Genomic DNA, 17,953 nt, shown 5'->3' on the forward strand with positions numbered 1-17,953 from the left:
AAAAATTACCAGCTAAATATTAAAACAGGAGAAAATATACCAGAAATTAAAAATAGTAAGGGTAGAATACAGCAAAGAAAAAGAGGAGTTTCAGCTAGATTTAGTATGACAGGACTCAATTGAAAGATTTAAATCTTCTCTCCTATTATCTGCAAAAAGTGGCAGGTCTGGAGAATAAGTGAAGGAGACCCTGGGAGAATCTCCCATAGTAGTTAGAAGGGCAGTACGAATGGGCTTTCTTATTTTTTCAGGACCCGATGGATTTAGGCAGAAACCCACATCACGCTCTGGGAGAATCCAATTGAACTATGATTGCACTATAAGTCACTAAGGTAGTCATAGCTGTAATGATACAGCAAACAGAAAAAAAAAATGCACATTTATTATCTAATAGTGTTAGAGGTCAGAAGTCCAAAATGAGTCTCACAGGGTTAAAATCTCACCGAGCTAAAATGACAAGGTTTTGGCAGAGCCGTGTTTCTTTCCAGAGGCTCTAGAAGAGGGTTTTTAGAGACTGTCCACATTCCTTAGCTCATGCCTCCTCCATCTTCAAAGCCAGCAATGGCTAATCAAGTCCTTCTCATATTGCATCATTCTAATGCTGACTCTTCTTCCTCCCTTTTCCACATTCAAGGAACCTTTTGATTACATTGAGCCCACCCAGATAACCTAGTATAATCTCCCCATCTCAAAATCCTTAATCACATCTGAAAAGTCCCTTTTGCCATGTAAGGCAGCAAGCATAATCACTGGTTCCAGAGATTAACATCTTCGGAAAGCCTGTGCCCACCAAAGAGATGAAAATAATTTCTGAATTAAAAAAACAGCAATTCAGGCCATGAAATGAAGTATAAAAATTCCAGGAAACTGAAATGGCAACTAGAAGACATACTTAACAAATCCACCCACCACTCAGAGAAGAAGGTCAGAGATGACAGAATGAAAGGAGGCACATAGAGGAAAGAAATCTGGGTACACTAGGAATCCAAGAAAGACTAGGCCAAAGCTGGAAGTAATATAGCTTGAAACATGAGAAAAGTTACTGCTTAAGAAGAAAGACATCGGATTACCATTTAAGTTTGTATAAATTATGAAAGAGTTCATTAAAAGCAACTAAAATTTGTAGATAACTTGGTTAGATTTTCGAATCTCAAGGGTAAAGTTAAAAATTCTAAAAAGTAACCCAAAATTAAATAAAAAGTAAACAAATCAAATATCTAGGGAGAGAGAACAGAGTGTCATGAAGCCTCTGCTGCAGAATTCCAAAGGACAGAAGACAGGCAATCCAAACCTCCATTATATGGAGAAAATATCTGAGAGCCATAAATTCTACAGCTAAGTACTGTATACTGATGTTCTCATGTGGGCGCAATAAAGAACAGTCCCAGAGATATGGGAGCTCAGAGAGCACATCACCTCCATTTCCTTCCTAAAGAAAACACAAATGCAAGTAAGCCATGAGAAAAGTCGAAAAGAAAAACAAACACTGGCAGCAAGCACCAAAAACCCACATAATGCGAGTCTAAGAAATTGCCCTTCACATGCTTATAAAACTTAAAACTATCGAAAATAATTTTCGAAAGGATAATTATAAAAATAATAATTTAACAACAATCTGGATTAAAATCACCATATCAATAAGAATTTGAAAACAAGGGAACAGAGTGTGTAAATATCTGTTAATTTTATTATTTCTCAGGTAAAAATCAAAGCATATTGTTATATTTAAATTATAACAATAATTTTCAAAACTTAGTTTAAATATGATGATCCAAAAACCACCAAATTGCGTAATTAAAATACTAAAGGAGGATGACTACTTTTCATATTACTGGAGAAAGAGTGAAAATAGAAAGATAAACAATGTATAGAATGACAATTTTGTGAAATGTATATAGGTAAGACTATAAATGATTTTCTTTACTTCTTTAGAAAAGTAACTAATATTTATTGCAAGAAATTTAGGGAAAAATAAATATATGATTGGACAAAACTCAACAAATATTTTTAAGTTTATTATTCTAAAATCTAAATCACTATAATTAGAAATTTCTCTATAATTAAGCTACAGCTTATCTGCTCTGCCTGAGAAACAAAGACATAAATAAAATAGGATAACCCCAAAATTGTCCTCAAAGCTAAAAAGAGAAATCCACATTCATGCCCTTTTCACATTTACCAATTACATCTCAGGATGATGGAGCAGAGGGAGGAGGTCTCATTGGCTGCTCTACAGAACAGATGTTTCAAATCTCAGAAATTTACCTCACCCTATCATGTGATCTCAAAAGAAGTCATAACAAATCTGCCAAGCCTAAACTCTAAAGAGGCACACATATGGTGTTCATCGTCACTGTGCACTTCATTTATTCATTCGCACATTCACAGACATTTATGGAATGCCAGGTATGGGCATGGCACTGCACTACACTACACTATGCCTTCAAGGGGTGCCAAAATGATACACCTGAGTGCCTGCTGTATCCACTCACAGTCCATCCCATGTGTTTTTTAATCTCCAGAAAGATAATTACATATTCATTAGCCAAGTATAAAAGGGAACACTTGGCACAGCTTACAGACTGGTAATTAAACCTATGTGATTAAGTAAGTACTTAGAGAAGAATGTAAATATGTGCTCTACTGTCATTTTAAAAGAGAGATTTTAATCTGTGATGGATAAAGGACTAGTAATAAGACATCAATCGAGCCAACTTGGTTTCCCACTTTTGTTAAAACACAACAATGAAGCAGGGGAGGCCTTCTTCCTGATTCTGATGCTCACCAGCTAATTTGGTCTTCAATGAGTCTCATAAATGCTCTGAGTGTCGATTTTCTCATTTGGAAAGGAAGATATGAATTACTTCTAAGGCCTCTTCAATTCCAGTTCTTAAATCTAAAGTAATCAGACCTTCCACACAGTTCCTCCCCCACAAAAGATTACAAAAGAGACAGTATTGAATTAAATGCCATTAAGTCTCTATTTACAAGAAAAATAGTTCCCATACTTTTTATAGCCTCAAATTAGAAACAATAAAAAAAAAGTGGAAAATCTGCCATTAGAACTAGAAACAGGCCACAAAACAATGCTGATACAAACGAAAAATGTTTTAAAGCTAGAATCTTTAAAATAGCTGAAGAATATGCAACCCCTAGATTAAGGTTTATCAGAAAAAGTACATAAAATGCTACTTCTTATAAACTAACAATGTATATAGATATGATGTACATATGTGTAAAAAATAACTATAGATAACAAATTATAAATCAATGAAAATACTGTGTATCTTTTACACCCCCTTGTAACAGGCTGAGATAAAATGGGCAACATCCTCCTTGTCAAATTTCTAGAGAGAGAGAATTCTGAGTTGGTCCTAAAAGGAAGGAATGGAAAAAATCACTACAAACACTAAGACATGCTGGAGAAATATACGTAGTCTTTTAGATGCACTGCTGAGCTAAAAGGCAGCTAAAAACCAAGGTAATAGGCTGCCCGGGCAGCAGATTCCCAGATTATGGATACAGAGCATTAAATATTACTGGGAAAAAAAGATGAGCCTTTGGCCTTGACTGAAGCAATGAGTTAGAACTGAGATTCAATCATTAAGTTTAGAGACTTGAAGATATCCATATCAATAAAAAAATAGATAAGAAAAAAAAAATCTGTGCAGTTGCACTGGAGAAAACAAGGGAGTTTGTCTGTTTTAGCGTAGGCTTCATGTTGGGAAATAAATAAAAGACTCCCTTCAGAAATCATGATCCCAAGCCTATAAATCACACATGGTTGGGATTTGAAGTTAGACTATCTGTTAAGTCTGAGAACCCGCAATAGGAGAAATTAACATAGACCATGGTCCTGAGCTTGTGATATACCCATCCCCCTCCCACTCCATGTGCCTGGCACCAGCAAGCATCTCTGGAGGGCCAGACCTCAATGCAGCCACGGAGGATTCTCTCAGATCAGCATCAGTGAAGATGAACTTATCATCCAAAAGAATAATACACAGGAGGGAAACCACATGTGAGAAATGTCAGAATAGTCCACAGCAGGATCAGACCCAGGAATAATTATATACCCATCAGATTTAAGACAAAACTGAACTAACTGAGTTTTTATATTCTCCCTTTTCCACTTCCAATGGTTCTGGAGTTACACTTCTATTCTTTAATGCTTATACTTAATATTTTAACATGTATACCTACTTGAAACCTAAAGGTCTTCCTTTTTCTTTGTTAAGCTTTTATTATGATGCCTCTGTTCCCATCTTATGTGTTACTGTGGTTTAGCATTTTACTTCCATTTGTTTTGAAACCTACCTAAAATATTACTGTTTTGATTTTACATTTTCAAAGTTTTTTTTATTTGGTTATCTTTGTATGAAGCCAGCACAGCATTGTTACAAGGAAAGAGTAAAATAAATTATTAGCTAATATGATTTAAGAACATAAATGAAAAGTTCCTAAATAAAATATTTTATATTTATATTACGGAATTATAAAATTTACATATATAATTATATATTACATCATATAAATAGTGTGTGTGTGTATATATGTCTCATAATGACTAAATAGGGTTTATTCCAGAATGCAAAGATGAATACAAACATTTAAAAATCTGGTACTATAATTCACCACATGTACAAACTCAAGGAAAGAAAAAGTCCAGTGATCATTTCAATAGACATGAAAATGTGTCTGGTAAATTTTAATATCCTTTCAGGATAATTTGGCAATCTGGGATTAGAAGGGAACTTCCTTAACTTGATAAAAAGTGTATGGCAATTGTCATATTTGATGGAAATACTCCTGTTTAAAACAGAAACAAAACAAAGTTGACTCAATCACCAATAGCTTTTAGCACATACTGGTGATCATGGCCAAAACAATAAGAAAAACAAAACAAAAAGGGAAGCATCAGAAAAGAAAAAAAAACTTACTGCTTCTCACAAATGATATGATCAGTTACATATAAAATACAAGATACTCTATAAACCAACTGTATTAAGAGAATTTAGCAAATTTGCTGGATTAAATATCAAGCCATATCAATCAACTGTATTCTTATAGAAACACAAGAAAAAATATTTTTAAATTACTTCAAGAACAACATATTTACAACAACAAAAGCTCTAATGTATCTAGGAATGAGTCTAAATATTCCAAAAAACTTACAAGAAAACCTAAATAAATGAAGACAGAAAATATTTCAGGGACAGAGAAAGAGGTTAAGATGTGAATTTTCCAGAAACATATGAATTCAATGAGATAAAATGAAAATCCTGAGTTCATGAAGCTTGACAAGCTCCCTGAACATTGATATGAAAGCACTAAAAACTCAGAGTATCCAAGATAACTTGGATAACAAAGAACTAGGTGCCCTATGGAAAAGCATATGTAATTTTAAAGTAATAGCAGTAAAGACATTGTCATCCTGGCTCAGAAATACATGAATAGCCAATGAAATAAAACAGAGCCAGAAACATACACTTACATGGTAACTTGATATGAAACATGTTTTTACCCATCAACAGGGAAAATGGCATAATTATTTATGTATATGAAAAAAAGAAAATTGAATATCTATGCCACATCATACACAGAAATCAATTTCAGGTGATGTAAAGATATATGTAAAACAGAAATAAAGAATTTATAACTCAATATGGGGATTCTTCTAAACAAGACCAAAACATTGTCAAAATTTAACTAACGAAAAATTCAAGATTTCTGTGCTACTAAAGGCTTTATAAATCAGTGAAAAGAAAAGCTGAAGACTAGTAGAAAGTTTGGCAATGTACATAAAAAAGGCTGAGTTTACAGTGAAATATAAAGACTGCCTACAAATCAAAAAGAAAAAGCCACACAATCCAATAGTAAAGTAGGCAAAGATGGGAACAGGCAATTCAAAGAAGAGGAAAGCTTAATGACCAATCATCGCACGAAAAGATTATCCAGGGAATCCGAGAAAGTTAACTACAAACTGCAGTCAGATCCAATTCATCTTTCCATCAGGTTGGCAAAAATTAACAAGTCTAGAAATATCAAGAACTGGTGAGGACTGCCATACAGGGCTAACAGGAGTAAAATTTAGTACCTAACTACTTTGAAAAACAGTTTAGCAAAAATCACTAAAGTTGGACATGTCATGCACATGAATGAAAGATTCCGACCCTAGAAAATCTCACATATGTGCCAAAGGAGACATGTATAACGATTTTCATTGCCTCTCTTTTATAATATCAGAATATGAGAAGTATTTTGTCAATTGGAGAATGAATAAATAACAATATAGACAGAAAGGCATACTATAGAGCAGTTAAAATGAAAAAGAAAAGCTTTATGTATGCTGATAACTACAGCAATTTGCACAAGTATGGACACAGTACTTGTATGCAATGTGTACAAATATAAACATTATGTAGGGATGTTAAAAACTTGCAGAAACACACTATTTATTGTTTATACTCTTCACACTTTATGTATATATCCACAAACACATGTGGGGGAATGGTAAGTATTAATTTATGGTCTGAGCTAAGAGTGAGATTAATAAAATTGGGAAGTACAGGGGGCTCTAACTTTATAATTGTTCATTTGTTTAATTTATTAAAGCCCTAAAGATGTTGAAGCAATTATATCAAAATGTTAAAATTTTACAAAGCTAGGTAATAGAGATACTATTATAGTACTCTCTACACTTTTCTGTACACTTGACATATTTTAAAAAAACATCTAATTTTTCAGAGTCGCAGCAAACAGGAAGTTGTCAATAAGAGGAAGGAGACCAGAAGGAATGCAGAAGAGAAGCAGCAAGCAGTAGTGCTAGGCTTCACCGGGCCCAAAGAATGATTGATGGATAAAAACTAAAATACACAGAGAAGAGTCACTTAAAATTTCTATTTCTTGAGAGACGACAAAAGGTATAGAAGATAACATCACAGATTTACCGTGGCTGAAAGCTTAGGCCTTAGAATTGGCGATACCTGGGTTTAAATTCCACTCATGTAGTTTCCTAATATGACTTCAATAAATCAAACACCATCTTTAAAATGTAGCCTTCTTGAACTCATAGATCAAAACAAAATAAGTCATCCTATCGAAAAAATAAAAACATTATTTTTCCATTAGCCCATTTTTTTCATAGGCTAATAGCAGAATATGTTTCCTTATTATTTTGATCCAGTTTTTTTTTTTTTTTTTACAATGACATGTGTGTGAAGTTGGAGTCCAGGCTCTCTTTCTTCCAATGGATCATGTATCCCTACACAAATATTGCACTGTCCTATTTATTATGACTTTATAATACATTATCTAAAACAGCAGTTTTTCCTGCTTAGTTCTTCTTTAAGCTTATACTGGCTATTTTTGACCTTTTGCATTTTTATATAAATGCTAGAATCAGCTTATGAGGTTTCATTTTTTTTTTGGAATTTTTATTGTGACTACATTCGACCTATAGATGAATTTGCAGAGAAATGACATCGAATCAATAATCTTACAATCCATCGGCACGGTATCCAGTGACACAGTGTCTATTTTAACGTCCATTAATAAAGTTTTATAAATAATTTCAAAGAGTTCTTACACCTATTTTATTATTAGAGTTATTCTAAAGTATTTGATGATTTTAATGCACTTGTATACAGCTTTGTTGGGTAATTTTCTCATCTAACAGTTGTTTGTTATTGAAATATAATTGACATATAACATTGTATTCATTTTAGGTGTTCGATTTTTTAAAAACTAGGATGTATACCCATTTATCTTTTTCGTTGTATGTTACTACCTATATTTATTGTACTCTTTATTCTTACAAACAGCTTGACTATGCTTTCTTTTTCCATAACTAGCCTAGAGGAAAGCAATAAAATATACAACCAAAAAGAGGCAGCATTTAATTTTTTAAATATTGAAAGCAATTTATTTTTAATAATTTTAAGGAAAAAATCATGCAAAAAATCCTCATACGAATAAATGCATGTTCCTGATACACCATTTAAATTAAACATCATGGTATAACTGAGACTATAATCTTCACAGACTCCCTCTCATTTGTCACCTATTTCTTGTATCTTTTCTTTCTCCACTGTCACAGAGTTGAATTCCCATCTGCAGATTCATTGTTGCCCTACTTTTCCCAGCTAATCTTGAATAAGACAGTGGACTGATCTGCAGCTGAGGCTCTATATTAACATGTCTCACAGAAGTGGGATCTATGCCTGACCATGACTGCTGAGTCCTGAGTTCTCACTGGCCATCTACACACAATACATCACGTCAGAAGTGAGCCCTGACCACAGGGTTTATGGCTGGGATTCTTTCTGGGTCTCCCCGCCCCCATCTTCCCACTCCATTGCTTTTGCCAGGTTACTTCAGTAACCTGATCAGCCACAATTAAGTTAATGCTACACAGAGTTCCAGATATGCAAAGCCTTCAGAGTCCACCCAAACTTAAATCCAATGAACGTCCCTTCCAAGCCTGAACTAAGGCTCCAAGCTCCCTAAGCCGGCTGGTGGAGATTCATCTAAGTGCAAATATTTTGATATCAGGCAGCTACCTAATTCACCAACAATCACACCCTAATCCCTCTTCCTGTGGGACTAGAGTTCTTGCTCCCAAAATTTGTCTGAATCTTTGAAAGTTGCTTTATCGACAACTGTGGACCAAAAAAAGGGCCACCTACTAAACCTGACAAGCTCAGGGGAGGCCTGCATGGCAGGTCCTACAAACTCGGAGACCGAAATTAACCGCATAGGATGGTCTGAACATAAAAATTCCTAACTAAAAGCAAGTCAGCAGCGAGTAGTCACATCTTGGGCCTGAAGCTTCCTCAACAAAGGTCAATCTTTACCTTAAGTGAGCCTATCTATTGTCTTTGTGCATCTAAGATAACTCACCCTTGGAATATCAGAGCAATCCCTTTTTTCCAGACTCCTCAGGGCACAACCCACTGCACCAGAGCACAGAGCACAGAACTCCTCACGGTTATCTTGCCCCACACATACCATCTCTATGCGCTGTAAATGTTAATTATCAACTCTCCAATAACCACCAACGTGAAAGAAGTATGTAAGTATGTGTCCCTCCATTTTACCTTTTTTCCAATCCCAGAGACTTCCCCACTTTGCCTTCTCCCACCCCCTTAATTCACCACCAATGAATTTCATGTAATCCTCCTTGCATCTCCTTTGATTTTAATGTATAAACTGCAAACTGCCATTCTCTGGAGCATTTTCTCAATCCATTGAGAGTTAGCTTCCCGGCAATTGTCGTCAGTTTGGCACAAATAAACTCATTAAAATTCTCTACAGGTTTGAAGGTTTCCTAAGCGGACACAACCTAGCCTTCCGAGAACTAATGTGCCCCCATGGCCCTTTTCTAAACATTTTATCTGATGCTAAAGAACAGGTATCAACCACTGTCACTTCTCTCCCAGCCGGAGCCTGTCTAGGATAATCATTTTTTGAAATGGGATAAGTTTAACCTAAGGGCAGTTCTTAAAGTGATGCTATGCAGTCTCATCACACAGCAAACGAAGGGTGATTTTTTAAATGACAGTCTTATTGCAGCAAGGTACAGTTCTCAAAAGACATAAATCCCCTGGACCCTATGATTATGATCTCCTCAGCTAGTAAAAACAGCAGGGCATTGTCCCACCTTCGTGTTTATTCATGGAAAAGCTGGAACAGAAGTTCAAAGAAAAATAGCCAGAGAAGCTAGGAGCCGGGAAAGGAAAACAGACAAACAGCACCATAATGGGCAGTAAGAGGGAGAAAGCCACATCCCTTTGAAGGATAAACAGGTAGCTCCATTAATCATTAAAGACTAAACCAATTAGAGAAGATGAATTGGAAAGAAAAAGAAACAAATGTGAAAGGTCTCATTGTGGTTTACCCAAGGTATCTTGGTACAATTTTGTCTTAAGAATAGAAAACTCAAAATGTGCCCTCAGATTTCAAAATATGATATCCTCTCAAACTTTATCTGACTTTATAAACACAGAAGGCAGCATAAATGAATTTAAATTGCAATATGAGAACAAATTTAACTTCTAATGGAAACATGGTTGAAGATGGAGTAAGTCAGCAATCTCAATGTTTATCTCCACATGCATTTATCCCTGGCAATACATTGGAGTTTTCTGTAGAGTGTTTATCTAACTTGGCTTTCTTTGATGGATCTTCTGGCATACTCCATACGCAACACATATACACAGACCATATGTAGAGGTAACCACTTTCTCCCTGTAAAGAACTCCCAGAATAATTATGGCGAAAAAGGAAGGAACTAACTAACATATGTCAGGTATTTATAAGGGGCTGATAGTATACGAAGCATTTACCAGATATTTTGCCATTTAAACTAGTGAGTATACTGTGTATTATTTAAATTTTAGAGATTAAAAAAAAATTAAGCTGAAAGAGATACCTGTATTAAAAGATCACCTTGCTATGGGATTTGAACCGGGATTTGAACCCAACTCACCTAGATCTAAGCCATGCATTCTCTTTTCTCAATTTCATGTGAGGTAAAGCTAGACCACACTATGTCTTCATTGTGTAGAACTGGAAATATACATCATACTTCAATTAATTGGTCACATTTTAGTCTAAAAGAAAGTACTATCAAGACATCAGTGATCTCTTAGTGACTGATAATAATTGCAGCCATTCCCTTACTTTGGAGGCTTTGGTATATGTCTCATTTTTTTATTCTTCCGTGATGAAATATTATTGTTAATATTTCAATCTATTTCCTCACTTAGAGAATAAAGGGGAGTAAACTATTTAAACCTTAAAAAAATCTTGAATAGTTTTAAGCAGAACAGTAAACTAATCTAACCAATATTTTTAAAAGATAACACTTAACACCCAAGTACAAAAGCACATTATAGGAAAACAATTGGGGAAATCTGAATATGAGTGAATATAAGATGATTAGAGTTTTTAAAATTTTGTTAAGTGTAATAATGGTACTGAATGGTTATGTAAGTGAATTATTTTTTAGAGATACACACTGATGTATAAAGGTTGAAATGAGATGACACAATGTCGAGGATTTGATTTAAAATATTTTACCCCCCCTAAATGGAAGAAAAATTAAGTATAGTAAAATGTCAATAATTGTTGAATCTAGGTGATGGCTATATTGGGATTTATTATATTATTCTTTTTATTTCTGTGACTGTTTGAAAACTGCCATAATACAAGGTTCTTAAAAAAAAGTCTTTCGATCTCAAAAAATGTAACCTATTTAATATGGCATTCAGTTGCTTTAATCCAGAAGTATCGGTCTCTAATATCAGAAATAAAACCCCTAAAACATAGATTTAGGAAATATGATGGATTTTGTTAAGATGACCTATTGGCAATAATGTTCAAAAACACCTTTCTTCTAACAAACAATAAGTAGAGACCTACTTATGTTACATCAGAACACTGAATTAAGAACTAAAGGAACAAATCTGTTGTTTAAGACACTGAGAATATACTCAAATTTACGTCATTAATGAAAGCCACAGGAAATCTTGTAGGACCTTAGAGAAATCAAAATATCTTTGTTTCCTTGGATTAAAACCAAGATAGCCATTTAGTAAATGACAAACAATAAAATACCTTGTAAAATACTGATGGAAAAGAATCCTTCCTTACTGGAATCACAGGTGTGAGATCTGAATACCTTTGAAGTTTTCAAACCATCATTCCGGTCTCTAATACCAGTCCTGGATTTAAGAGAGGCCAACCCCCTCATTCATGTATTGAACTACTGACCCTTCCATTCAAAAGGAAAAGGAAAATAAAACTTTTAATCCATACTTTACCCACAGTAACTAGATGAACCACAATTAAAGTAATGCTAAACAGAGTTCTAGAAACAGAAAATAGTCATGAAGAGTGGCATACTTTTGGGTTTTCTATCCCACCTCTATCCCCCACTACATCCACAGGGCATGAACATGTTAATTGAACCAAATGATGAGCATGTTCCCATCTGCAAACACATCCCTGGAGCTTCCTTTGGGTAAGGAAGCTCTTTATCAGTGTCTGGACTAGCAGGACTAGAAATCAGCTACAAACACAGAGTCTTCCTGCTGCTGCGAGTCCAGTTTCGCCTCAATATTCATCCTGCTTATTAGCAAAAACAAGGTGCTCTCTCGGCGTGAGAAAACAAAAATCCATCTTACAGTCCAGGCAGGAGTAAAGCAGGGAATACAAACTTGTCCCACTTCAAAGCACAGGGCATATCTTTCACTCACTAAACAGCAATCCCGGCAGGAGTGACAATGAAAGCTTTCTTCCCTATTATTGTTTGAAACAATCACAGGCTATTTGTTCATATTAATTAGTTTATATCTAGTATTTGGCAGCCTTTTTTTTAGAAAAATGCTCTTTGTTACCAAGTGAATAGAGTAACAAACAAAGCCAAAAGCTTTAAAAAAAAAAAAAAAAAATTCTTGTTTTTGTCTAGAAAAGGATTTTTGCCTTAGAAAAAGATTGTCAGGCCTTTCACACTTGAATGTGGGCTTATCTCTTCACAAGCCCTTGAATTCACTCTAAAAGAATGCAAGTTGATGTGCCAGACAATACCAGGCTAAGCTGATCAGGGGGCTGCTTATTATGCCTCGCCTGAGGAGATGCTGTATTTCAATTACTTTTACCTTCTCTGAACCTGCGGAAAACTTGATAATAGGAAAGAAGACATCAATACAGGCAAGGGCAAGACAGTCTTGGGCTAAAGTTGACTGCACAAATTACATGTGAAGAACTGACACCAAATCAGGAGGCCCATGATCGACCAGAGGATCCTGGGAACCAAGTGAGTCCAGAAGAGTACACTGCCTCTCCCCTGCGACCTAACACCCCAGTTTACAGCTGACTCCTTCCTAGCAGGCTTGAGTTTCTCCAGCTATCAGTGGCCACTCCTGTTCCTAACGTACAGTAAGAATAATGGGGCTTGCTACCCTGGTTGAGATAAATGAATTTGTTCAACATAATTGTCAAAAGACAGGGTTTGAACCCAGGTCTAAGACTTGAAAACTACACAAGCTTCTTCGAGATTAATGTTAAATTCCTTAACAGCACTTGCGAGGCCCTGCAAAAATCTTCTCCAACCTGGTAACCTAACCCATCTGCCTCCTCTATAACCAGAAGTATGCTAATAAATAGTCAACAATGGGCTCTTAGGAGTGCAGGGCTGAGCTTGCCAATTTCCATGATGTAAATACTCCACCCCGCCTGATTTCAAGCTACAAGCATGAAGTCAATGGGCTCGCTAAATTCCTGAAAATTTAACAATCAGATATTGTGAGCCAGCAGAGCTGGCTCTAGCACATCTTTTCTTACAACCCAGTGCCCTGTGATACTGCAACTATCCTGAACTAACATCCAAATGCTGTGCTCTCTCTCACCTTGAGACATTTGACATTCACAAAGGCTATCTACTCTTCTTTACCAGAATAACTCATACTCATTCATAAGCTCCCTGGCAGGCGGTCTTCCTTCAAGAAGCCTTCTCTGATCCGCAAAGTCTCCCTGGATACTTCACTTAACTCCTAGGGCACCCACACCCTCTATTTCCTGGATCACAGCATTTGTAACACAGCATTAAATTTTTTTATTTCCTTATCTGTATATTTCCCACTAAATTTCTAAACTCTGGCAGGACAAAAGCCTTGTTTATCTTATTTATTCCTATATTCCCAGGGCTGCCACAGTGCTTGCCAAACAATACTGATCTAGATGTTTTGAGCAGTATGTGCCAGATACTGCTCTAAGTTTTACACATATAATCTAATTTCATTATTAAAACAACTCTATGAAGTTGGCTTTATTATTATTATGCTCATTTTCAGATGAAGAAATAGAGGCACTGAAAGAAGAAACCTCCCATCCCCACCCCATCCCACTCTTATGTGCTCAGTTAGTAAACACTGGAGCCAGGGTTTGAACCCACGCAGTATGAATGGAGAGCCTTGTGCATCCTTCTAGACCAGGGTTTCTTGACTTTTGTTCCCATTGGTGACTTTCAAGGAGAATGTTTTCATTAAATTTAAATTCTCCCTAATGAGAGAAATTAAATATCAAAGAATAAGATTTCTTCAGGTAGATTTAATCTTCAGAGGGACTGGCCATCTCCTAAGGTCCAATTTTTGCCCTCTTGGGGGCAATATCACTCCCTCTGATGATGTATGTTCTAGACCTTTCACTATGCTTTTACATTAATGTACCATATGTTTACCCCTAAAAGCATATGGTCCTGTTTAACAGTTTTAATGACATCTTCCTATAAGTATTACTCTGCATCTTGCTTTCTTTTCCCTCCATCTGATATCCTGGAGAGATATAGCTGTGTTGAGATATATATATTTATGATTTTTTTATTGCTGCATGATATTTAAATCATATCAACATTCCTGAATGTTTTAAGTCTTTCCACTGTTGTATATTCAGAAAATCTTGTATTTTTTGGCCTTCGACTGAGGCTTTAATGAATATCTTTATGCACATCTCCTTGGACTCATGTGTGAGTGTTTTTCTAATGTAGAGACCAAGATAGGAACAGGGTATTTGCAAATTTTAACAGGTACTGTCAAATTACCCTCCGGAATGACTGTACCAATTTATATTCCCACAGAGAATTCATCAGAGTACACATTTCCCCAAGTGTTTATATTAACTATGACCTGTTTCTACCTTTGGTGGTGTTAAACATTTTAATTAAATAAGTCATTTAAAAATATTTATATTGCTCACCGGCAGATAGCAGCTTGTGTAAGAGGGAAGGTGTGTGTAATATGATAATATGATGCTGCTGGAAATGCTGACAAATGACAGCAGCAGCCCCAGGATGCTGAAATGCCTCACTCAGAAGACCTGTCCGAGGGCCCAACTTCACAAACAGCCAAGCATAGTCATTGTACAGGAACAGCTGCAGTGGTCTCTGAAATGGTGACCTCAAGCAACAAGGCACTGAATCTTTTCAGCCATTCGCCAAGGCTCTCAGGCACCAAAAACACTATTGAGGGGAATGGACACCAAATACCTACAGTAAATGAAATATTGCAGAGACAATGACCCATTTACCAGAAAGAGAAATACCCATAATGGCAGTAACACACATTATAGAAACTAATACTAAAAGCTTTAAAGTGTTAAAGTCCATTTTATACGGATTTTATCCATATAAAATGCCAAGGTCTTTTAGAGGCAAAAAATAAAAAAGGCATCTATAGTAAATAAAGTAAAAATGGCCCCTTCTCCCTCTCCTTCCTTTCCCTCCCTCACATATATATACTCCCCTACTTGAAATACAAACTACATTTAGTAGCTTGCAAAATAATACAGGAAAAAAAGTGTAGAACAACATTTTGTATCAAGATTCAAATTTCAACCAATATGGTTCTTTCTCAAAGGTATACTTTCTTCTTTAACCTTGGCCTACAAATGATTGTCATGAATGAGATGGGAGGTCACACTTTAGGAGGAGAAGATGAAAGAACAAATAGAAAGCATATATTCTGTCATTTAATCCATAGAACCATCCCGTGAAGTACGATCACAGAAGAAATTGGAGCTAAGTGATTTTAGCATGACTCAGGCTCCTTATCCAGCAATCAGAATGTGAAATCAGGCCTAATGACTCCAAAGTCTCTTTCCCCAATGTGCCACACTGCCGGTTGAAACTGAAAGAGTCCAGTTACTACTCGAATAGATCAGGTTGTAAAATAATCTAAACAATGTTCCTGCCGTATTAGTGTTCAGAAAAAATAACTCATATTGCTGTTGTTCAGAAGTTCCTAGAATTGCCTTTTCTTTTTGGAGTTACTAGATGAACTCAAGGCAAAATACTAAAACTTATCAGAGGAGGACAATGAGACAGCACTCAGAAAACTTGTAAGATTAGATCTGTTCTAATTAGATGTATGTCCATAAACTCAAAAAAAGCCAAGAGAGGAAAAGCAGTAAATTCACTTCTGACTGTCTTGATTTGGAATTTGATGCCTAGAGTAATAGCTAAACATTCTAAGCTCTGAAAACCAAGGCCCCCGTGAATGGAAGCCAGTTCACTAAAATCACGTGCTCATTGTTCCAGTTGCTTCTTGAACTAAACAGCACTGCCCTCACAAAAGCACTATTTTCTGAATACTCACCAAATGATAATTAGAAGGATACACATGATCGCCAGAATCAAACACACTTTCTGAAGCTCAATTTAAATATTCTGCAAAACTGTGATTAGCTTAAACCTCTGCCAGCTGGAATCACTTACCTGGGGCTGTGAAATTACAGGGGTGGAAGTGGAGGCAGCGGCCATGGCAGCTCTGTAGTTGCGGGCAGTGACCGGGCCCCAGCACTACAGCGCCAGACACACGGGAGTCAAATTCTTGTGGTTGCTGATCAGATCGCAGTCATGCTAGGAGAAACTGTGTACCTGGAAAAGGTCAGGAATACCCACATTAGCCTACCACCACATGAGAGCGAAGTACCATGGGCCAGAAGAAGCAAAAATCCCTTATATGATGCCAACTACTGGCTTAATGAAAAGAGGAAGTCAGGAGGGAGCATCTCACATCTCAACACCAGGATTTCTGCACTATTCCCCCAAGTCATGTGAAGTCGATGTATTTTCCTAAGTCTGAATCCAACTCCACATGCTAGCTACATGTTCTGGGGAGGTAGTGTCAAGTTGTGAAGATGGGGAGAATGGGCTGGGGGAGAAGCCATCCAGTTATTAAACAATAAAGGAAGTTGAGTGACCCACAATTGAGAGCTGAGAGTTTACATACAAAGGGCAGAGAGAATAATACCGTCACGTGTCTTTGCGACCACCCAGTTCAACCCTGCCTATCAGCAGAGCAAAACACTGAGGGTTGGAATTTTGTTAATGGCAGAACCAGCACTAAAGCAACAACCAACTTCCAGTCTAATACGAAACATAAGAAAGTGAATGTGTTCCATGTTTATATTTCCTCAGGGAACTCGGATACCACTTTTAAGACTAAAGAGAAGGCAGACACCCCAAAGTTATAGAATCAGTCATAGGAATGAGTCAAGTACTCAAATGGGTGGTAGGGGCTTCAGAAGTCAGACCTCCACATGTGGAAGGAAGCGTGCACTTCTAAAATCCTTTGACATCCTCAAGGAGGGGATGCTAGATACGTACACAGTATAACTCACTCTTCCATTATTAGCATGTTTATTAAGAAAACTAAAAAAGCACTAAATTCCCTGCAGTAAAGCATGGCCCAATTTCTGTAAAAAGAATGAAGTGATTGGTTTCCATGTTGCAATTTAGTGCAGAGGAAATTTTTTTTTTTCATTTTAAGAATTTAAGAAAATTCTTGCATTTTAAGAAAATTGTTCATTTATAGATTGTTTTCATGCCAGCTAACAAATCTTTTTATTCAAAAGGTATTTATTGAGTATTTAGGCACCCCTGCCTTTGTCTGTAAATATACTTTCTAGGTTCACCGGAATTCAAGATGATATCTGAATGCTTTTAAACTATTAGAAAATGGTACTATTAATAACAGTGAAAGTAATGGAGCAGGATCACAAGATCCAAAGACTTGAGCAGGAGTTAACAGTGAAGTTGGACACGTTATCTTAGTCCTTTGACCCCAAATCTTCTGGTACTGCTCTACGTTAGCTGAATGATGCTGAGCAAGTCACATAACCTCAGAAGAACCATTTTTTAAAAAGTAATCTAGGTTTGGAAGCACTTTCTATGAACTTTAAAATTTGACTTTTACCCTGTCTTTGTGTATTATCTTTCATACTATAGTTTCAACAGCTTTAGGTTCTAATTGTTTAGAACTGTGGCATGTTCCTACCTGCTTCCCTCTGTTATTAACAAATAAGAAGCAAAGCTGTGGAGCTGTTTTGGTACGACATTCAACACAGAGTCCATAGGTGCCCTGAGACAACACTGCTATTCTCCTTAGTCTCA

General features: G+C 36.2%; 1 protein-coding gene across 5 annotated transcripts in view; it reads right to left on the bottom strand.

Moving 5' to 3' along the window:
- LPAR1 (lysophosphatidic acid receptor 1) overlaps nucleotides 1–17,953 on the bottom strand; it is a 122,752-nt gene that overhangs the window by 53,398 nt on the left and 51,401 nt on the right. For 4 of the 5 annotated variants that reach the window (XM_039870692.1, XM_039870693.1, XM_039870694.1 and 1 more), the window contains exon 2: nucleotides 16,274–16,435. In XM_039870692.1, coding sequence (XP_039726626.1) covers nucleotides 16,274–16,318 — 45 coding nt within the window. In that variant the 5' untranslated portion in view covers nucleotides 16,319–16,435. Of the gene's footprint in view, nucleotides 1–8,901; nucleotides 9,019–16,273; nucleotides 16,436–17,953 lie in introns of those variants that run through there. The other variant, XM_039870690.1, reaches the window with a different exon arrangement.

The sequence above is a fragment of the Pteropus medius genome, unplaced genomic scaffold, assembly GCF_902729225.1.
Source record: "Pteropus medius unplaced genomic scaffold, Ma_sr-lr_union100, whole genome shotgun sequence".
In the NCBI taxonomy this organism is placed as follows: domain Eukaryota; kingdom Metazoa; phylum Chordata; class Mammalia; order Chiroptera; family Pteropodidae; genus Pteropus; species Pteropus medius.